The sequence below is a fragment of the Corvus brachyrhynchos genome, unplaced genomic scaffold (assembly GCF_000691975.1).
Source record: "Corvus brachyrhynchos isolate BGI_N302 unplaced genomic scaffold, ASM69197v1 scaffold705, whole genome shotgun sequence".
NCBI lineage: Eukaryota > Metazoa > Chordata > Aves > Passeriformes > Corvidae > Corvus > Corvus brachyrhynchos.
The window spans coordinates 1,045,532-1,069,580 of record NW_008238346.1 but is presented as its reverse complement, the minus strand read 5'-3'; the positions used below and the strand labels follow the sequence as shown (position 1 = coordinate 1,069,580).

The 24,049-nt window shown below is 43.5% G+C and overlaps 1 protein-coding gene across 1 annotated transcript in view; it reads right to left on the bottom strand.

Annotated features, from left to right (window-relative positions):
* The window catches only part of MXI1 (MAX interactor 1, dimerization protein), a 46,285-nt gene that overhangs the window by 12,016 nt on the left and 10,220 nt on the right, over positions 1-24,049 (bottom strand). The window contains exon 2 of the mRNA XM_017735181.1: positions 17,906-17,935. Coding sequence (XP_017590670.1) covers positions 17,906-17,935 — 30 coding nt within the window. The remainder of the gene's footprint in view (positions 1-17,905; positions 17,936-24,049) is intronic.

Genomic DNA, 24,049 nt, shown 5'->3' with positions numbered 1-24,049 from the left:
TTAGTGACCCAGCCCCGGCCCCCCCGGCCACGCAGTGATGCTGCGGCGGCGCCCGGCCAGCCTGCAATAAACACACTCACACCCGCTCAGCCCGACTCCACAGGGCACCACCGACACGTGTTTCAGAAGGAAATCTGACTCACAAATACACAGCTAAAAGCTAATATTCTCCACCTGAGCTGTGGAATCACTCACAACAAGCCCCGCTTTTGGATTTTAAATCTGGTCTCTTCTCATGATTATTTTCCTGCGTTTGCTCCCAGTTGGAAGAGGAGACTTGCTCATCTGACTGTTTCCAGTCAATTTCTACCGATGGCTCCCTGGCATGTAGGAGTATTTGTATTCCAAATGCTAATAAAATGTGCCATGAAAATTAATTGAAAAAATCATTCATCTATTTAGATTTTTAAATGTAAAGAGCTACCATTTAAAATAAACAAAGAAATGAAAATTTAAGACCGGCAATAAAAAGACCTGACAACATACTATAAATAGGAATTTAAAGGAACAAAAAAGTTCTATGGGCAACATTTTCAGCCTCATCTTAACCATGTCAGGTCTGTCTGCAAAAGTTAGAGATGAACATGCACTCAACTGAATTCTCAAATCAAGGGCAAAGGAAAAACAAACCACAAATGACGAGATCTATGACCTAACAATGGTAAGAACAATAATAGAAATATTAAAAACACCCCAACCCCAAGGCAATGCAGTTTTTCAAAGTCACATAAATCAATGCACCTCTGCCTGGTGACAAGCCATGTACCAGGCAGATAAGGGGGGGCACAATGCATAAGAAAACAGCAATGTACTGATGTACTTCTCAACTGCAGTGTTTTGTCCAAAGGCCACCTCAGCGACAAAACCAAAACCAGGTACACTGGGAAAGAGAGCATCTTACCAAACAACTGAAACACTTAGGAAAAAATGGCCAGTTTTGGGGCACACAAACCCTTCTCCCCATCTGTAACAGAAGCTGCAAGCCTTAAGGTAAGCATAAAGCAAGGGTTTTACCTGAAAATGTACTGCCCACACTCTCCACTGTACACTTTGAAGGAGGCCGTCAACAAACCCTGCCCTGAGCCCTGTGTGGCCTTGCACTGCAGCGTGAGCATATGGCCAAGTGCACCTTACAGACACACAGAAATTACTTCTACTCCCAGCTCTTCTAGATGGGGAGACTCATCACTGATGTCAACTTTGGAAGAGCTTCAGGTTCTTGGCAAACAGAAGCTGCAAGACCAACAAACCTTGTGCCAAGTGATGTGTTGCCACCACTGGTCCATTCCAATGTGGATCTTTCCAGCCTACTACTGCAGTCTGGAGAAAGACAGGCTCTCTCCACATCACACAGCTGTCAAAATCTCTGCGTTTCCTGGGATCCTTCTGAGTATAAAACTGAGCATTGCTGAGAGGGCTCTCCTGTTATGATTTTGAAGGCAAATTAATTACTTCAAGGTTTTCAAAAATCAAAAAGCCAAAGAGAGGGATGGAGGGAGGGAAAATCAGGCAGCCTCCAATCCTTTGGTGAAATACAGGGGATCTGGCTGAAAGATTTGGATTTCCTGCAGGACAGGTGTCTCCTGGGCTGCAGTCTGGAGTGGTAACTGACAGTTTTAGCTGTATCTGTGGCTGTATATGTGGCTGATCAGTCTGTCCACACTGTGCAGATGTTAAGTGCAAATCACACTGTTCAGTGGGTGCAGGGTGGCCTACATACGTTTTGAGTTACACGGACACATGAGAGAGCATCCACTTCCACGATTCAAAGTCACAGCACTGCAGACACAGCTGTGAACAGGACACTTCTGAAAACTTGGCAGTCCCACCCTCATCTTAGAGGGCACTTCAGGGAGCAGGATTGCTCTCATCTCACACTGAGTCTATCACCTTCCAGTTCACTCCGTTCTCTGACGGCACTGTTTGCTCTGCTCTGCTATCGCTAGCTGCCATCCTTCAGCCTATCTAGGCTTTGTCTCTGTCCTCTCCTCTGACGGTCTCCTGGACTGGAAGCTCTTTGGAACAAGTATACAGTTGCCAAATGCATAGACATTGAAACAGGTTCCCGTGACTGCACTCAGAATTCCGAAATCAAGCAGATCCCAAATAATGATACTAAAGCAAAACTAGGATTCTGAAGCTGAAGTGATGTATCCGGAACTAATTTTATTCACAACACAACTTCTGGGCCTTTGGATCCTATTTGTTGCACATCTTGAGGTTTTCTGCTTTCAACTATATGGCTAGAAGACAGAAGCTTCATTTAAATGAATAAAAAAATTATTTAAATAAAGAGACTATCTGTAATCTCATGACTTCCAAACCTAGGCAAGACAATGTCAAAAACTTTTGAATACTGGTGCTCACAGTAATAAAAATTATGCCATTTTGGAAGGTGCCTCCTCCAGAGTGAACTCACAGTTGCTCGGTAACATGACTGCTCATCCTTTGATCTTCAAAGGCACCGATGAGACAGGGCTGCTTCAACTCAGTAGAAAAAGATCAAATGCAACAGCCTGGGCTTCACAATGAGAAGGTGACGAGAGCAGCATAGGTGGCCATCTGCCCAGCAGAGGAATGGAGTCAATCAATGCCTGGCATTTTCTCTCACTCCTTCATTTTCATACAGATCTAGCACCGACCTCAGTGCTCGTCTGCCACTTTCTCTTCCCTCCTCCCAGCTCATCTATGCCATTCCTCGCAAGCAATATTAAAAGATGTCAAATAGCAACAGATGCTTTGGAGCAGATTTCCCCCTGGACTTAAATATTGAGGATCTCCTATTAATGATCTTGGTCATTTTAATGACCAGTATTTTAATCCCTGGTGAATATAATTAACTCCATTTTACTGTAGCACAAAAGACAATGTTACCAGCTAAACCCCTTTTAGGCTGAGCTGTGCTCACAACAACATGCTAAATCCTACAGCCACCACAGGCCACAAATTCTCTGCATCACATTCTCCTTCTGACTTAAAAACACAGCCCAGGTGCTGCAGGTACAGCCACACGTACATATCTCCTGCACAAGATCATTTGCCAGCAACTTTTCAGTTGTGCTGCCAACCATGCTGGTATTGCAATTTCCTGCCCCGGCTGTAGGATACGGCTACAATCCTGCATTTGACTATCAGGGAACATGCAAAGTAAGCTGTAAACATCAACATGCAGCCTAGGCTGGTTAATTACAAAGCCCAGTCTAATAAAAACTCCATCTTTGTTAAAAGGTGGTTAAAAATAGACCTGCTCTTTAAATAGCCAGCGGTGTCCTGTGCCCTGGTTCTCACTAATACCACTGTAATTATCCTTCTAGGGATACACAGTGTGCTCACAGCCGCCAAGTCAGTGCAGCGTCCTCCTGCATGCTGCCAACACGCCTGCAAAGCAGCTGTGCCATTCATCAGAAACCTGCCTCCTTGCAGAGGAGGCACTAACCTGCTTTGCTGCGACCTACAGATTTTCAGCCTTACTGCTAGAATTAGGCCACCAGCAAAGATAGCCAAGATTTTCCAAACTCTCCAGCTATTCTTGATTATTCTGTTCAGAGGTTTCCTGGCTAAGCACCATGCCTTTGAAATGACGTTTGGGCTCCTGCAAGGCTTCTGCAGTCAGACACTGAGAAGCAGAGATGCTCTCACTCCATAATCCTTAATGGCCTCTAGAACTGCCAGGCCATGGGAAAGTTCTTCAGCTCAGTCCTACTGCCACCAGGTCCTTCCAGCCTCTCTGGAAGAAATCGAAGATGGTACACACCAGAAAACAGATGAATTAGCAAGGATCTGCAGAGACCCTTGAAGGGCCCATGCCTGCACTTGAGCCTGGCAGAACCCGAGGTAGCAGACAGCTTCCCAGCAGGCAGCTGGAGAGTAGCCAGGGACTGGTCTGCCTACAGTGGAAAAGCTACCCATGGTCCACAGGGTGTCATAACAATAAAAGTACACACAAACAGCCTCTGTTTCTTTGCAATACTACTGAAAGAGACCTTGGACTTTGGTGCCCTCCAAATACAGTCAGGTTTCAAACTTGTACTTTCATTAAGCAGCTTAAAAAAGCAAGCATTTGCTTTATAAGACAGACATCTGTACATCACTGAAAGACTAAAGGATGCTACTAACTTGTTATTTGGGAAAACATATTTCCTGTTTTTAAAATCCTGAGTGGGAAATTTGTCAATATCAAGGAGAGATACTGATCTGGTACTAAAAGTTATTTTTGTCATTAACATAATTTTTTAAATTACTCAGGTAAGTTATAGTTACTAAGAATTTTTCCATCCCATACATCTATTCTTCTGAAGCTCACCTCATGGAAGAAAATTCCTAACAAAAATATATTCTAAGAATGTGACCATTTGGCATACTTGTTTACACAAAATCTTTTATGCCAAAAGGAAAGCATGTGCTCTTCATCTAATATCTCTTCACACTGTCAGAAATATTTAAGGAGTCATCAAATATCTACTGCACCTTTCAGGTCTAGAGGGCATACATCTGGAACAAAGGAAGCAGTGCATGTAATTTCACCTTGTAAAATAATTTTAAATTTAACCTCAAACTTCCCAGGGAAAATGAATTACCAGTGAAGGTCACTCTTAGATGTATGTTCGGAAAAAAAGCACTAGGAAGAAGAACTTAAGAGATCCTAGCAGTACTTTTCCTACTGGATATGGATTTTTGCACAGAAAAACCAGCAATACTGTATTTCAAGAGGCTAGGAGTAAGCCAATATTAAGTGACAAATGGTTTTAACTCAAGTTACCTACACATATTACTCAGGAGGGGAGCCTGAACAGAGCACAGATCCCAGCACACTGACAGCAGGTCCTGTGAGCCATGTCCTGATCTCACACATACAGAGGTACCAGGAAAAGAAAGTATTTTTGAAAGGAAGCACCAGAGAGTGTGAAAACACACCTTGCCTCTGTTTAGCTGGTATGATGTGCTAATACAAACTCTTTCTCAATACAGTTCTTCCAAATAGGAGCCAAGTTTATTGCCTAGAAAATTAAAACAATATAAACTTCAGGGGGGAAAAAACAACACAAACCCCCTGCCTTGCCCTTTCCCCTTTAACTTGGCACCTTCCTTATATTTTCTTTCTCTCCTGTAGGAGTGTGTGAAGGCCAAGAGATGTAAGACGGCTCAAACCTCAAACAAGGAAAAAGCATGGAGCTGGTTACTTGGAAATAATTTCCCTGAGCTGGAAGCAAGACAAAATGTATCTGTAACACATGAAAATTGCTCCATTTCTTTCAGCTCCACAACAAAACTTCTAGTGCTTTCAACAGGGCTCAAAAAATCATTATATTAAGCACAGTACACTCTACCTAGTGAGCTTTTGATCAGCTGAAGACCATTATGACCCTGAAGACCCTGTCTGGGTCTTCAATGCCACAAATGGATACAAATTTGATTCCCCCAAACCAAGAACAGCTGTAGTTGAGTAAACTAACATTTGTAGGAGGATTAGCTGCCTTACGCTTGCTGACCCTGTATTGTCCCAGTAGGAAAAGGGTTAGGACCCCACTTGGAACAAACCAGGCACAGAAAGGTTCATGGCTTGTTTTGGAGAGAAAAATAATTTAAAAAGACAAAGAAAAAGAGAGGGGAGCTGGAACACCTACTCCTCTGGTTTGGTGGAAACTGGTTTCCATTTGCTCAGCTGTCAGAGCACTATTAAGAAAATAACCACACGACCTTACAGAAATACCTGCAGCAGCACCACTTTATAATCACAGTCACACCCTCCTTCCTTGCGTTTTTGTAGTGCTTATGTCACTCTCAGGGCCTCATGAATTTAGGCAAGATTCACTACTGCTTCACCATCAGATATTTTCTATGTTGCATCCCATCCTGGGATGACTCTTTGTTGGTTTCAAAGAACACTACTGTTAAAAATCATAGCTAAAAAACAACAAAAAAGGTGATTTTCTCCAAAGACAATTCACCTAGAGAGAGTTTGTGGTGGATTTCCTCAGCATGGGAGCCAAACTGCAAACCAGAAGGACGAAGCTTTTGACTTTCCTAGTGCTGTGCTAGCCAGCAGCTGGCAGAGCTTGCAGGCACTTACAGAAAGAGCAAAGCAGTAAACTGGAGACAACATTTCCACAAGCACAAAAGGGTTATGCAGCAGGCAAGACATTTAAGTGAGAATCAGGAGACCTGTCCACAGACAGCTTGCATGACCCCAGGTAAATCCCTCGAGGAACTGAAGCACGCACCACTCATCCACAAAATGGAGCTAATCCTAATTCCTTCATGGAGTACTGCACAGCTATATCTGCTCTTGGTTTCCAGGCACTCATGTAGCTCAGCAATGACAAAGGTGTGGGAAGAGCCAGGAGATTAGGATTCTTTGGGAAGCCAATTCATCCAGCTTTCTCTGGTACTTAATAAGGCTCTGAGCACAACATGGCCACATTTCCCAAAAGGGATCAGTAACTCCTCATTGCTCTGTATATGCAGCAAAAATCTATCTGAGGTCTTCTCTTACCTCTGTCCCAAGAAATTCTCAAGACAGAATTTCAAACGGAGTTTAGTCATAATCAGGAAGACAACATGAAGGCTGTATTGTTGACACTGCAATCAAGCAGTCATAAAACTTTTTATTTCTTTAAAATCTTTAGTTTCTGATGTCCTACCGTTAATCCCATGTGGCCAAAAGATGATGGTTTAGGTCCCATAAAAAAAACATATACCACAGTAGCTCAGATATCACATGACTTAAAAAAACCAAATAAACACCTACATAAGATGCTTCTTTTTCTTTCTGTTTTTAAAATACATAGGTTACATTGGCTCATACACTGGTTCTCTGTGGGGGGGTCATGGTTTAACACAGCTTGAGTTTTAGTTAAGGAGGGCTCCACTTGACTCTGGGTGCTGGGATGCCCCGAGTATCACCAGAATTGCAGGGAAGATTACAAGAGTTGGCAAGATGAATCATATTTTTCACTTTAAATAACAGAACAATTAAAAAAAAATCTCATTTGAAATGAAAAAAAAAAAATCCTTTAAGAACCTCATGCAATTTGCTTTCCCTGGATGGCTGAGGGAAAGCACAAGCCAGCGCTGTCTGCCCAGACCTGGGAGCCCGACTGGAGAGCTTATGGGAGTCCCCTGCTGTGTACCGCATCTTTCCACTCTGACTGCTGCTGATCATTCCAGTGTGCCCAACACAGTCCAAATTCCTTCCCGTTCCCCTCTTTCCCCACCACATGTACTCTTCTCAGAGATCTTTCCAACACACAACTCAAAGACACTCCTGACTCCAGAGAGCCTTCACACATTTTCCTGAAGGATATGACACTGGATACAAGATTTTGCTTCTCCTCTCCTTTTGCAATCCCTTCACTGAAATGTATCCCCATATGTGCTTTTCCAGTGAACACCAAGCCTGTAAGCTGCTTTTCCAAGCCAAGAAAAGTTTAAAAGAGGTCACACCACAGAGAACAGGCTCTGCGCAGTACCTAAGAGGGTCACATTATGTAGAATACCCATGGGAGACAAAGTGTTCCCATATAGTTTCCCGCCTTTTTTGGCATAGAAGTTGCTCTTTAGGTTAGGTGAAGTGGGAAACACATGCACTGGAAAAACAAAAGATCAGTGGGTTTTTTCCCCACATTTGCCTATCTCAGCCAGAACTCCTCAGCATACTTTGAGGGTCTAACAGAGTGATTCTTGCTATGAAAGTTGACTGCTATATTCAGCATTTGGGACTCTCTCCTTCACACTCACAGAGACACTCAGCTTTGGAAGACTTTTTTTCTTCCCTAGAACAATGCTGAAATAATTTTCTTCTTAGTCAGACGTTAGACAAAACTTTATAGCAGTAACCACAGTTAATCAGGGCAATAGGCTGCACTGCTTCCCTGTGCAATCCTGCTGTCAAATGCTTTTAAGGCCATGCTAGATTGGCACCTGCCAGAAAAGCTTTTGATCGAGCTTCTCCTACCTTGGGGTGAGGGGTCCAAATGAGCACTGCAGGCCCCTCTCAGCCCCATCTCTGACAGCTTCAGAAAAATTTAGAAACCACAGAAATCCGAAGAACAGAGTTTCTTGCTCTCCTTTAGGTACAGGGCCTGAGCCAGCTGCAGGGGCAGTGTGCCAAATCTGTGGAAACCTCTCTGAGGTTTGACCTGGGTGACAGAGCAGAAGATCTGCTCCAGAGTGGCAGTTGCAGCTGGCAAAGGGCATTAATGCTATGCGTGTGGGAGCAGGCGGGCAAAGTAAAAGGGAGGATTTTGAGGCATCTGCAAGGCACTGTTTCCATTAGCAGAATGGAGACAGCTCCCTGCAGTGCACATTGGCAAGGAAAGGACAGGAGCAAAGCAAATAACAGGAGGGGTTGCAGGGAGGAGAAACCCCCCCCACCCCAAACTGCTGAAACCGGTTACACCCCAGCAAGCCTCACTGTGTGCAGTTACACAGCTGCAAACTTGGAAAAGGGCAGACAGCTCTGAGGAGCGCCAGGATCCACTCTATGAGAAACACTGGAAACAAACACAGATCAAAGGGAAACACCAAACTGTATACACAGCTGGGGCTGTCTTCCCCTGTTAAAAAGAGAAGGGCACGTAGATTTTAACTGCAAGCTCTTTGTGTGTGCTTGCACGTAACTGTGCATCTGGGCAAACACGTGTACTCGCCCCACACTTGGCCTCCTGACATTACCGGAGTGTAGCTAATGAATGGTATTTTCTGAGCTGTATGGAAGATTCCCACACAGCTGGGCAAAATCTGACTGGGCAACCCACAACTCAAGCCACCCCAGGGAACAAGGCCAAATAGGTGGACGTAAAAGACATGGGAGATACAAAGCAACCTCTGTTTTAGCCTCTGATGTCTACAATAAACCTGCTGCACCGCTCCTCCTTTTAGAATGACTCATTTGAACAATTTCACTGAGTTTCCAGAAGCAGCAGAACAATTCCCATCTAAGGGCTGGGCTTTGGCCACGTGGAATTAGAATGAATTACCCCAACTGTTCAGTTTTTTTGTCAGCAGGTTGCATCTTGAACTAGCATTGTAAAGTCTCTCCTGAGAGGAAAATGTGGAGGACACATTGTCCAGAACTTCCTGGGAGAGCCAAAGGAATCCCTCCTGTACAATCCAGCTCTGAGAGGACAGTGGAGAGGAACACACTGCAGTAGCCCATGGAAATGCTGGCAGCTTCCTGTTGTCACTTCCTGTAACACTCTTGGCTGACCAGGCTCTTCTTCAAGGCTAGTGACAGCCACAGTGGGCTCCTCAGGGCTGATCTCACCTCTGAACCTTCCTGTTCTGTTCCTTTTCTTTCCTGGGATGCTCACAGGGAGATCTACCCATACACAAATCAGCAACAAAATCAAGTCTGGCATCAACCACCTTTCCACATATCCCTCCTGATGGTTGTATGGCTTTGCTAGCCTTCACCCACGTGGAACGGTCCTTGCCCTTTTACTACAAACACACTTAATCATGAGAAGAGCAGTGTCTATCAAATGCCCTCCTTTTGTTTCTGCATTATTTGCTGTCCTGGACAGTAAGGAACCCTTGGCACTGCTCCCCAAATGACTCAGCATAACTACAGCACTGTAGAGACAACTAGAGAGGAGCAACACGTGAAGGAGCAAGTATTCATCCGAGAGTCATTAAGAGCTGTGCTTCTAAATGATTCAGATGCTTTTAGATATTCCACCCTGGCTCAGCAACCAGACAACTCAGAGACAGCAGCCTGCACTTGACTCTGTAAGCATGATTAAATTTTGTGCAGCTGTTTACTACCTACCACGATAAAAACCACACCCTTACCATACGAACTGCTATCAGCCCAGACCATGTGTGAACCCGCTGATACCATGCACGGAGTCTGCTTCTATGAAAGTAACACTGCATTTCAAACTCACATCCTGTTTCCACTGGTGGCTTCATGAATAAGCTTTTCTGTACCAATCCTCCTTCTTTCCCTCAGCCCCTCCTGTGCAGAAACCCTTGTACAGACAGTTACAAGATCACTCTGGAACTGCTACATCCCCTTTCCTGCCTCACCTTTTGTGAGCTGAACATGCTCATTTGCAAAATTTCCCATTCACAGCAATCTGTTCTTCAGCCTGAGTCTTATAAGGGACTCAACTCCCGGGAAAAAAAAAAGAAAGAGAAAAAAGCATCCATCCTTCGCAAAAGCTTTTCATTTTTCCTTAAATAAGTCATGTTTCTCTATGAATGTACTCTCAAAGGTAAATAATTAACAGGCAAGAGGGACAAAATCTTATTACACAGCTAATGGGAAGTGATGCTCAGGCAGCAATGTACCCATAAAGTGTAGCTTCAAAAGACAGCCCCTAGGCTTTCTTAGCGGAACATGGGGCTGAAAACCTGACTCATGCAAGGATTCCTCTGCATTCCTCCAGACTCAGACAAATCCAAAACCTTTACATGAGATTCAGCCTGCCTCTAACAGACTCAAGTCTCTTTCACCTCTGAAAAACAGGATACTCCAATTTTGCACAGGTACTGTAAGGAACAACCACAAAGAGCACTAGGCAGACATGATCTGTGTTTCCACACAAACTTAAACTCCTGAGGACAGAAGGAAAGCTGGTAGATTACACCATCTACTGCTATGTTCTGCCATGGTCCTGACTTAGCCCTGTCCATGTTATCCACTGGTTTCATGTGAAGAGAATTCCTGGCCCTTGGTTGCACATTGCCTATTTAATTGTTTTATGGTTTTCTCATGCACTGTTTGGGAGGAAACCTGTGAGGTCTGTTTGCCCACAGCTATGCAAACTACTCAAGGTGACCAGCATCATTCGCAGCCAGGTAAGAACCACAGCAATTGCAAGAAGAAGCCCTTCTCTCCTTTCCCAGACAAGGTTGTGAACACCTGTCACACACTTGCATTTACCATCACAGCACCCAAAACTAGGAGTTAGACCATACTCCCATAGCAGCAAATGTGCCTCCACTTCGTGTCCCTTTTCTCTTTTCTGATGGGAGAAGGTGTCATGCAGCACCTCCTGGCCCTAGCCAACACTGAGGGGACAGAAGGACACTGAGAGGGACACAAGGACTGAGCATGAAGTTTTGAAGGAAGGTGGGATAGGGGAAATTTGTGTGAAGGAGAGAAAAGGCAAGCAACTGACTGGAGATGTGGATCAACAAAGCAAAGGACTAGGTCGATACAAACTTCTCCCTGCTCCTCTTCTTCATCCAGGCGCCGGATCTGTGCATGTTTCTGCCTCTGATCCGGCTGAGGTCACACCAGGAGGCACCTGGGGGCATCTCACTCTTCCCATCCTCCCTTGGAATATAAGGTTAGAGGTTCTCAAAGCTGTGATACTTTGGTAAAAATGGGCCACATACAGAAAAGAGAATGAGAGGTTCTTTCCTTCATTTCCTATCCTGCTTCCTGTGGTTATTACAAGTCTGCACGGGCTAGATTGCTACGTGTACGAGATGTAGATCAACACATACAACTCCAACTTCTGCCCCAAGAGTACAAGGTCCTGAAATTTGCCGCTAACAGGTGATCTTTCTCAAAATTATATTCCTATTACCTCATCTTCCCCACAGCAAAAATTCCCAACTGGCTTTTAGCTAGCAATGCTTTTAGGCCCACGAGAAATGTTAGTCACTTGAGCAAGAAAAGTTGTTGCATCAGGATTTCTGGCTCTCAGCACCTCAAAGAGCACCCTGGAAAAAAAAACCAAACCAACAAAACAGACCTGCAAAGTCTCCAGAGATCCATTTAGGAGAGAGATGGTAAGTACAGAGCCATGACATGACTGAAAATGGAGCCAGGAATGCTGAATGCCTGACTTCCTACCTGGGGCCAGAGGTCCAAGCTCACTGATTAAAGAAGGCATTTGCCCAGTCTTTGTAATTTTTTGAGGACAGCCATAAATATACAGAACTGGAGAGGGTTCAGCCTGAAAGAAAATTGTGGCAATGCACCCAAGTAGAAATCAGAGGATGCAAGTTTGGGAAGAGTTTCAGGAACCACAGCTGGCAATGATGCACTCCCAATCAGACTGGTGACCTCTGATTTGGTGCAGAGACCTGACTGCAGAGAATGTTTCTCTCGAAGATGGGAGTTTCCTCACAAGTCTCCCTTCTGGGAGGCAGGACGATGAAAGGATTCTCAGCATCAGACCATTATGACAAGGCCAAGCAGATTGTGCTGACAGTTCTTTCTACACCATGGGAGAAAAACACATCAGAAAGCGCCCCTAAACATGTCATAGTTGAGAAGGGCTCTGTGATAAATATCTGTTTCTGAAAAATGGCTTATAACAGTGATTTTATTGTGCGACATTTTTGAAACAAAACCATTTTTCTTTGTGACAGTTTATCCAAAATAGTAGTATTGTTCTTTTTCCTCTTCCTTCTTCAACAGCTATTGGATTCCTAAGGGAGATGCAGAGATCTGGGAGCAGAAAGGAAGAGAGGAATGCATACATTCTTCACTGCATTGCTTTGAATAAAAAAATAAATCATATTGAAACTAGAAATTCCTATATGAGCAGTACTAAAGGACTTGCAATAAAATGTGGATCATTTTGTTTCCTTCAAATCTTGGCATGGAGACTAACTGTCCCTTTGCAGCAGCTGTACTCAAGAGTTCAGAATGTTCAGCAGCCCAGCCAATGTGAAACAAAGCCTTTGCAGACTTTCAGTTGTAAGTGAATCAAAACACTGCTTCTGCCCAAGGAGGCACTTTGCATGAGCAAGTGTGGTGGTCGGCCGGAGACCTGCCCCAGCGTTACACCAGTGACTGGTGAGTTCTCAGAGCAATGCAAAGAAATAGCAAAAGGCAAACTGACACTAAATAACACCAGCTGAGCCTGAATGTATCCAGAAAGAAAAGCTCTCTGACAGCCTGACTCCAAAAAGCACCAGCTTCACCCTCTTCAGGTTAAGCAAAAACATGAACAGCACTGTAATAAGTTATCCAGATCTCCTAAAACAGAGGAACATGCTGCAGCTCTGTTGAAAATTGTTAGTCCCAGCTGAAAACAGGAAAATTTTAGCTGAAAGCTGAAATCTGTCATCCAAACAACAGGGCTGAAGACAGCTAACTACCTCCAGCTCTTGTTCCACACTGGCCTTGGAGACAGGAGGGTTTAGCTACAGTTCCCACAAGGAGCAAGCTGGATCAGTGCATGCTCTGACCTTTGGATGTGTCAAAGAAAGATGCATGCTCAGCTGTGCTGGACACGGTTTGACTGCTGCAGAGAACATCACAGGTTCCAAGTTTTATTAATGAGGAAAACAATATGTACTGTGAACGTTTGCTACATGAAGTTAGCATGAAAACAAAGCCCACTCCAGAGAACAAATGAAATTTACTGCATCAGTTTCTTGTTCCAACTCTCCTGATAAATAGCACTGAACTCAACACCACATTGATTAGTTGGTTCAAGACAAACACTGATCAGATTGCCTTGGCAAGTATATATAGCACTACAAAAGCACAATCATCCTTGTCTATTCAAAGTAGCAAGGATTCACTACACTTTCATTTCCCTTCCCTCTATCTTTCCCAGCCTAGACAGCTTGTCTGCACTGTTTAAAAGCCCTACATTAAATGCTTTTCCTAAGACACACTCAAAGCCCTTGTTCTAAAGAAACAGAACCAAACAGGGCAAATGCTGCAGAGCCTCAGAAGGCCCCCATGTTTCAGTGCAAGCTGACCCAGGTCATGGGTCTCTCCTTGACATTCAGTAGGGTTTTTCCTTTATCTTATGCACTACCTCAGATACGCAACCAAACACAACAGTCAGCTCTGGGTGAGAAACCGCCTTGGAGAGCCACTCTGCAACAAATAGTCTCTCACGTCAAAGAAAGAATGGGTGAGGAACCACTGAAGATGGGGGATTCTGGTAAGAGTCAGGCTAAAAACCATAGTACTCGATCCTTGCTGTGTGCTTGTCTTCTTTGCTTCTGATCTTCTCAAAAGATATCAGAGAGAAAGGATGTTACATCACTTCACTCTGTGCTTTTACATGAAACAAACTTTTAGCAACTTGGTTTAGAAGTTTGTCTCCTTTAGACTACTTCTTTTCTCTTTCTAAATGATGTACTTTTGCAGAGCCACAAATTCTGCAATATCTTCAGAGATCCTGAGGTCTCCTTCCGTTCCTGGATCTATCTTTTGTTTGAACTGAATTATTGTTACCGTAAGAAAAATACGCCCTAATAACTCATTCTTTACCCAATTACTCAGCTTTGTTTTCCTTCCTTCTGCTGTATTGCAAAGCAATTATCATCAAAACCTAATAGAACAATGTATGATATACAAAAAAATGCTGGTGGTGTTTTCGGCTTTTATTTTTTACATCTTCAATAGCACTACAAAACTCTTTCTTCTTCTGTCAGAAGACATACGTTTTCTGACAGACACCACCACTGTGTTGGTCTACCAGAACTGCCACTTCACAGAGCAGCAGAAAGCCACCTCAGAGCTGTGTGTCTTCCCTTAATACCACACTGACCACATCCTCCCAACACTGGCATGTGCCTAAAATGTTCACAGACAACAGCTAGCACCACTATGTGTATAACACACAACATTTAACTTCAGCCTGAATTTCATTTGTTATCCTTTTCGAGAAAATATTACACTTGCAAAGTTCATCTTTCAGTCACACACTTTATCTTGGTTTTTTTTCAGAAAATGATCAAGTGTTGCTTACACATCAGGCTTTTTGGTAGGCGTGTTAAAGGACTAAAGAGTATCATTTTAGTTACGTATTGCAGCTGATGAGAAGAATGCTGGTTTCTTGTTTAAATACAAGCTATGACTCATCCTGAGGAGAGATAAACTGAAACACATACCCATTAAATAAAAAACACAAACAATTTTTCAGTGTGAGCATTAATGACAGATAATAACTATAAATTAACTTTAATCTTTTATAACAAACAAAGTCCCTTATATAAATTTCACTGCAATATTTTCAAATAAAAAAAACCAAATCAAAGCCAAAAGAGGGGTCATTTAAATATTACAGCTAATGTTTGGTACCAAATCAAACGGATCCTCAGCAGAACCAGTGGAGTGTTCTGGAGTGAAATATTTTCAAGCAGTAGAACTTAAAACATTGCTTTAATATTTTAAAATACATTTTTAGTTATTTTTTTTACATTAAAGGGGTACACATTAAAACATCATCAGCTCTGCAATATGGAGTCAAAGTTAAATCACATATTCAAAAAAAAGAGCATTTTGTTTTACTAATATTCTCTTGCTACTGCTTGAAAGAAACTCTGTGTAATTGTTGAATCGGTTAAACCAAAATTTAACTGAACATGAAGACTGCTGTTCACAGACAAGAAGGGAAAAAACCAGAGTTAGAGACCTAATAGTGGACAATTTTGAAAATTATAGTGTGTGTCAATAATGGAGATAACAGTGAGATTCAGAAGGAATAATCTCAAATAATAGGGAAAATGAGCACCTGTCAGCCACAAAGCCATTAGTATCAGGGCTTTTATATTTGTAACAGTTAAGTCTGGAGATACTGACAAACTTAACAACACAGCAAATTAAACATGGTGCTGGGGAACATAGGAAGCAATCCCCCTCACTCAGAAAACACACTGTGGAGTTTGAAAATAAATGCTTCCAATATGAAACTCGCTGCCCAAATCATTGGTAATGAACACTGCAAACACAGCAAAGATACCACAGTATCTAGCTGGGTTTGCAGATGTGGTTAGCTGCGGATCAAGCCATGGCATCTGCATCAAGGGACAGACAATCCCAAACCAGGAACATCAGACTTCTGACCAAAGTTCCCAGATACAGGAGTTTGCCTGTACAGAGCACCCAATGTGATCAAACGTGTGCCCTTCCCAGCAGGATGAAAACCAAAGGCTTGTAAAACCATGCCTGAGACAGACCTGGAATACAGTGCTCTGGAATGGGAAGCCCTGAAGGAAAGACCTTGCTGACAAGGCTGATGGTTAGGAATCTTCAGCCTGGAGCAGGTGGGGACTAAGGAGAATAACTGAGACCGAAGGAGAGGGAGATATTACACCAACTGAGAATGGAAAGACAAATTCTGCAGCAGTCAAACACCTTGCCAACATTCAGGAAAAGGTGACATAAGGGAAGCTCAGGTAATAACACTCTTCTCATGAGTAACACTTCTTGACATGCTAGTCAATAGTCAATCCTTATGGTACTCCCACCTCAGATAATACTACTGTCCTCAGTTAAAGACAGGGAATCAAGGCAGAAACTTCCTCAACTCACACAGACAGCTGGTACCCAGTACATCCCAACCCCATCAGTCCATACGAGTCCTTAGCTGGACAGTAAGTATGTAACACTGGCTGCTAAGATCTCACCCACGTGGAGTTTGAAGTTTTGCTGCCTGCCCTCACGCTAGAAGAAGATGATCACATATCCATGAAAACCTGGCCAATGTGATAGGACCAGGCTGGTACAGGGAAAGATGGAGACAGCTCTGCTCTAAAGCTGTACTGAGTGCCAGCAGCATTTGCAGTAACAATTAGATATGCAAATACTCACATTGAAGATTAGTGACGGTTTACTGTTGTCATGGAGAAAAAAGCACCTTCAGTTCTGGGTCAGACCCAAGGACTGCATTTTCCTTCCCTCACTAGTAAATAGAACTGGAGAGAGCACTGGAAAACCCAGGAGCCAACACTCCTCAACACAGTTCAACCTGGGACCAGAGAGGCTAAAGCTCAGGGAGCACTATAACCCAAATAAAAAACCCTCCCTGCATCAACTCAGAGAAACAAGACCATGGTAACTCTGTATATACTCAAAAGTACCAGGAGGTAGAAGCATAGGCTGGAAGAAAACACCCACACCATGCAAAGGCCAAGCTGCTTCCCAGCACTGCCAGAGGGAGGCATATGTGGGGGAAACTGAGAGCAACACAATTCATGAGGTACTCAGCTCCAACTCCCTTGAAGCTGCATGGAAAGATCTTGTCTGAAAGAAAATACAAACTTGGCTCAAAGCCTCTGTGTGACTTTGGCCATCCTCAGAGTCCTCCCATCCCTTGTTAAATGACGGGCTGCTAAGAGAGAAGAGGAGGCAATCAGCCTATTTAGACTCAGCTTTCCTTCCCACCCTGGGGGTTTCTTCATAAGAGCAGCTGGCCAGAGCACTGCCTTTGTTAGAGCAGCCACAAAAACCACACCCACCCTCGGTCCCCCTAAAATCCCACAGAAGAGCCAAGATAAGTTTATAATGGAAACCCTGACACAACCTTAACTGTAGCATCCTGAATGGAAGGCGATAATCTGATCTGTGTGTGAACTAGCTCCCCTTGTCTCAATGGTATTTATCTTACTTTAACTCCTGTTACAAAAGGGTTGAGTCATATAGTAGAGCCAGCCAAGTAACAAAACTGCAGGGCTTGCTAAAACGTCAGGTTCAAGGATAAACAGGCGCAATCCTAGAACAGGTTACAAGAGTCTCCACAGGAGCACTGGTGGCCAGATCTCGGAGCCTCTGGACAATGGTATTTTCTTCTGTGCTACAGAGATTATTACAGCCCAGAGCAGGGGTGGGGGATCATGGTTACACATAGTACCCAGTGCCCAAGAAACCTGATCCCGTAGCAACCTCATGTATGGAAAGTGCCCCAATCAGATTTCACTGTGTCAGGAGAAGAACAGTATTTACTCTGCATACAAATTAGTCACAAAACTGGGTCACTTCTTGCCTTTTCAGAGAGAGAGAAAAAAAAACCAACCAAAAACAAAGCTTCTTTTTCAGATCGTTTTGTGTCTTCCCCCCAACTTTTAAAACTACGTGATGCAGTGTGGTCACTCACAGCTGTCTAAGCTGATCAAACAGCACCTGCATGGGTAAGGGCAAAGCACATTACACTCACCAGGCTTGCATTTCTTAGAATTCAGCTCATTAGCTACTTACCGGTTTTTTTCTAGTTCGTTGTGCGTAGACCTGGAAGATAAAAAAAAATTTGGATTAGCCACCTTTGACCTCTGAGCACCGAAGTTCAACTGCTGCAAGCTGTATGCATCCTCAGTGGCACATCACAGTGGAAAGCCAACCAACTACATACATTAAAATCTATAACCTCATCCTCCTTGCTGACAAGAAGTTCCCTCCCTCCAGTGCAAAAGCTGGTACCCTTACTGCTAAAGAAAATATTCCCTAGAGACTTAAATGCACACAAAATCCCAAAGAGAGGTGATGATTAGAACAGGGGACCAGAGTCTGACACTTCCAGATTCCTTCTGGCTCTGCCACCAACTCAGTACAGGACTGAAGTTATGTTTCTTTGTGCTTTAGTTTCTTCATTCACCCTGTAAAAATACTGGTATCATCTGCTAACACAGGAGCTTGTGGAGCATTAGTTTGTGCACATCAAATACATGGGAACCTTCCCGCAGAACTGGCTCTGTAGGGACAGCCCCAGGAGCCCTTCAGCCATCACATGCCAGACTCAGCCAACTTAGCAGAAGCAGACATGGCCAGCATTTGGGCACAAAATGGGATAGCCAGTACTGCCATGTTTGCAAACATCAGTGGGGATAGCACATTTAGGAAATCTGGAAACCCCTTGGGGATGGGAACAGCACCGCCACAACACCAGCATGCAGTGAAGTGACCCACAAAGTGGCACTGTGACACTCAACAAAGGAGGGGGCTTTGTCTTTATACCTGCCTGCCATGCCAAGCACACTGCCAGCATTCCTTAATTTAGAGCTTTGCAGCTTGAAAATGAAACCAACTAGAAACAAAAGGGAAACAGGCAAGTTCATTCTCCTTGCCTCTGTGATGACAGAATGAGTGGCAAAAAAAAGTTTAAATCCATTCAGGATTTCTAATCTAACCCAGGTAAGGTTGTTGAGGATTATTTAAAAGGATAGCCATTTCTCCAACATTTCTCTTTAACAGAAGGTCACCTTAAAATAAGAGTAAAAAGAACGCAAGAGCTTAATAAAAAGGATCTATTTTCTCTAATTTGGCATCACATTTCTTCCGGAGCTCTGAGAAGATTATCCTCTATCCCCCATCTGGAGAATCCCACAGAGAATTCTACAATTAGGGAACTGAATGGAGGATGTGCTCCAAGGGAAACCCTGTCATAATTAAATGCTTCTCCAAAAAAAGGAAGGAGGAGTGCCTAACAGGTGTTAGAACCTCATTGAAAATGACGAATAAACCGTGGATGTCTGCAAAAAAACCAAGGTAAATGAGTCTTAGCTGATCGTGGCTGAGAGCAGAGGAAAAACAAAAGTTACCATATACCTGTGCAAGCCACCCTGCTCAGCAGGACATGGGATACCCTAAAGGCAAGGCACACTATAGTCAAACTCTTCATGCTGAGGAAACTCCCAAATTCCCTCCCAAAAGTAGTGGATGTCTTCATTCTGGTTCCCAGGAATCAGAAACGTGAACATAATATTTAGTCCAGAAAACCTCCCAAATCAAACCCACATGCCCTCAGAGTCTAAACCAGCAAAATCCATTTGTCCAGGCAACTTGGATCCAAATTAACCCATCAAGACTGAGCTGAGGCCCTTTAAAACCACCACCTGTATGTAGTTTGAAATATGCTTATTGTTCTTATTTACTGTATGTTCCTGCAGGAGACTGTGCACTCTTCTTGGCTATGACATTAGCAGTTAGAAGGCCAAAGATATGCAATGGCTTGAATTCCTGTATTTTATCTAGCCAATTACCAAGGCCAGCACTGAAAGAAGAAAGTTTGGCCCACTGCTGTGAACAAAATTAAAACAGCAGGTTCTCCTTACTCCTCTCACACAGGAGACTCTTTATTACCTATCTGCCTTCTGATGAACAAGACAACTGAGAGAGGTCACAGGCTTTTCACCAAGTCAGGAAATATATGCTGTGGCTTTTAACCACATCTGTGGCAAAGAAAAAAAGCAACCCCCCAACACCTTCCCACTGAAGCTGAATGCAAATGAAAGAATTTCAGCAGCATTGAATGAATCCTACAGGAAGGCTTCTTCTCTTACCTGTCTATGTTTTGCTTAGCCTCACTGGGGACCATGTGGAAAAGTTTTAATTTTTTATTTCACCTGAATTTAGGAAAAAAGTCCATCACCACTCCCCACTATCACCATTCACTAACTCATATTTTCTGTGACAGTTTCCTTTTGCTTGGACAACACATAAAGGGAAAAAACCCTCTCTCTTCTGTTCATAATTCAATTCATTTTCTATAGCTCCTAATCCAAAGATTAGTTCCTACCCCTCATTTTTGGGCTGCACATGTTACTAAGACTTATTTAGAGTTAAACAAGGACAATGCTGTCAGTGAAGTGGAAAAAAGTGGAGGAACCTCTACTGATATGATTCAGAAAAAGAAGTCTTTTAAATAGGTACAAAACCAAATGTAACTGGATCACTTCAGCTGAGCTGCTCTTATCATCAACTGAGAACTCAGAGACTATCAGCAGACTGAAATCAAGGCCTCATCCTTGTGCACCATCACCAGCTTTTTGATGGGTACAGGATGAACACCACAGCTGTAAACTATTGCCAAAACTCAGGGAACACTCTGGGTTTACAACAGCAAGTAACCAGTGTGCTCAGTGAGATGCTGCTGTGCTGCTGCAGACTGTCAGCCACAGCCTGTGTCACCCAGTGAAACAAGGACACTGCTGTCAAGCATGGACCACAAACCAGGGGAATTCTCATCCCTGCTGTAAGATGGACAAGGCAAGCAGAACCTGCAAAGCTGAAACCAGAGCCAGGCAGGTATGGACATGTTCAGAGGGGAAAACAAAAGCCCAAGCACATGCACTGGCACTGCTCAAAACATCAGCTGCAATTTAAAAGTAGCTCAAGCACAAATTGTCTGCAGGGTCCTCATTTAAAAGTCAGGTTTCTATAGCAGTCAGTTCTTTAACAATCAGTTTAAAACACCCAAACTGATAACTACTCCTAAAAACTGAAAAAATGTTATTAATGAGGAGGATCCTGCTCACTACATTTTGAAAACAGCTTGGAAAAAGATCAAGAATGAGTTTTAGAAGCTTAACATAAAGGAGCCAAGCAAACAACAAAAATAGCAGAGCAGTCCCTGTCAAGATTTTAAGCAACGAAAAGTTGGAAGAGGACAAACATAAGTTTAACCCAATTTACCTCAGATACCTGAAACTGCATACAAAATAGGAAGAAAGAGGGAAGCAGCAATTTTCAGTCATTCTAATTTAAGGCCAGATGCAACAACTTTTTGTGCCAGTTACAGTGATTCTGCCTGCAACCTTGCTATCCAACACAGTAACAAGGTGTTGCTGAAACATTAAACTATGCTGAAGTCCTCCAGCAAAAGAGTATCTGCAAGTAATTTGCCATTTTACCCCATTTTCCTTATTTAAATAAAATCTCTCCTACCATGGCAGAGGCAGCCAAATTTCACCCAAGCACAGGTAAGGCACCACAACTAACTTCATCAGAGAGGAACAAGCTCTAAACAGCACTGAACTCATTTGTCATTGGGGTTTTTACTGTAATTAAAATCACAAAGCTGCCACATAACATTAAACACAGCTGACCTTTCTGGTTATACACATTTATTATTGATAAATGGGCCAATACATGCACTTGCAGAATATCTGCATTTTGGTTTGGGTTCTCAGTGAGGTAACTATTTTCTATTGGGAGAAACACAGCAGTCGAGAGCCCTTGTTCTATGCAATACACAGATGGCACTTAGACCCAAGGATCCTGTCACCTCTCTTTGATCACCTTCCTGCCTGTATTTGGCATCAGCTCCTGGCTCCAGAGGAGTCCAGGACTCCAAGAGCTCCATCTCTACCACAACAGATATACTATTGTCTCAGGAGGTGCTGCTGGCCGTAAGTAAGGGGCCTTTTCCAGTATGTCCTTAATGCCTACACAGACCCAGTGCTTCTCCAAATTCACTCACCCCACTCAGCTTTATCAAGAGTTTAATATGGAAATAAATATCCCACCATCTTGTGAAAATTAGGGTACAGTTACCTGAATCATATTTAGCAAAACAAGAACATCCAGCTGCAGACCAGGTCAACTGCTTTCTGTATTACTCCAGTCAGGTTCAGCTACTTCTCCTGCTTATGCACCTTCACACCACATAAGCACAGGAGCTCACTCTTCTTCATTTTATAGACTCTTCCTACATTCTGAATCTGCTGACACCCATTCACTGGGCCACTAAATTCCCCTTCTTCCGTTCCCCAAGTCAAGAACAACCAACCCCTCTTCCTCAAAAATGACAAAAAAAAATCATGGAAAAGAAGGGTGATCAACAGCTTTTTTAGCTTTTAAATCCATCTGTGTCCACAAAACAGAACCTACTGGCTGAAGAACATTCAGCCCCAGTGTTTTGCCAGGGTTTCAAGTGGATCAAGTAGCTTATGAAGCCAATGCAGAAGCCAGCCTGGGAAGCCCACAAAGAACCTTCACCAGTAGCAGCATGTGAGGCTTCCAGCCCAATGGCAAGACAAATGATTGCTGCACAAGAGTTAACTCTTCCTGCCCAGATAGAGCTGCTCAAGGGCTGTTTTTAAGGGAGATGTGAGCCCACTTTACCCCTAAAAGGGCCAGGAGTCTGGCCCTCAGAGAGCTGCAGCAGAGCCTTGGAAACATAGCAACTTATGGTACTCAACACTGCCATGAGCTCCTACAGTGAGGAGGAGCAGGATGCAGCTGAACAGAAGATGGCACAGCCGGAGCAGGAGTCCTTCTGCTGCCATCCTTATGCCCTTTCCAAGTAGCAGCCTCAAGTCTAACAAGAGCATCACCTCAGTCTTGCATATCAGCAAATCTAACAAAACATTTCCTTCCAAGAAATGCCAGAGAAAAAAATTTTCTTAAGCCATTACTACCTCATGATCCCCTACACTGTCTGGCCTTGAGGTCCAGAGCAAATTCTTCTCCACAAGGAGCTGAGGTGAGGGGACAGAACAGACTGTTTCACCTTCTCACTGACATCAATGGAGATGCACCAGATTAACCTGGCCCCAAACTCTGGCTAGTTTTTCTGTCACTCTTAGATGGACACGGTATCAGATTCCTCCTAAGGCTCTGATCAAAGCTGTTTTCCCAGGATCAAGCCAGGCTCTTTCCAAAGTTCACATTCTCCGTCTCCAACAGAGAAGGGAACGCAGCCGTACTAGCATCTGCTCATGTTTGTTCACCTTTGGAAAAGGAGAAATGGCCCCACAGTCTGTTTTCAGCTCAAAGAGCGGAAGAGAGCTCTTCCACGTGGTTCACAACTGTAGAAAGTCACCTACATCTGGGTTTCTACACAGTATTGTGAAAGTCTCCTGCAAGACTCAGTCAAAACAACTTTTAAAAGTGTATTGCATACTTCAAGAAGTAAATATATTTAAAGTCACCTAAAGTATTTACACAGCCCTTCTCAATTTGGTACCTGCTCCCCATAATCATTATTTCTGTTTGCAACATTTCAAAATTAACTCTTCCGTAATACTTTTTATGCAGGAGGACAACACCAATACACAGATTATAAATAATTTCCCCATGGTCACACAAGAAACCTGTGGCAGAGAGCAGGGTATTCAATTTGGGTTCCCTGAACCCCAGGATAAGGTAGCTGTTCTCAGGCATTCCAGAGAGCTAACAAGAACACACATGCCATCTGATTCTTGGGTCAAATACCGCTAAAATATCATGTAATTATTGTGAAGTGTAAGCGGAAAAGTGAGAAAAAAGCCCACAACCAGCAAAAACCCAAACCTAAACCGGCCTTGATGTTTTGCCCACTGTCTGCCAAGTGGGCTAACCCAACTCTGAAACACCACTGCACAAAGTGCCAGAGAATAATCGAAAATGGGTGCCAAAAACAAAGCAATATTAATTTACTGATAAAACTCAAACAACAGAAGTATCATACATAACCCTCAGCTGGGGAAGCAACACTGTTCTGTTGGTGCATGTTCTGCTTTTTCAGCACACGGGAGAAAAGAGTAGCAAGACAGCTCCTCCTTGCTGAGCACCACGAGTTTATCCCAGCTCCAGAGCTGAGCTCACCCAAACTAGACTAACATCCTAATAAGCAGCACAAGGTGG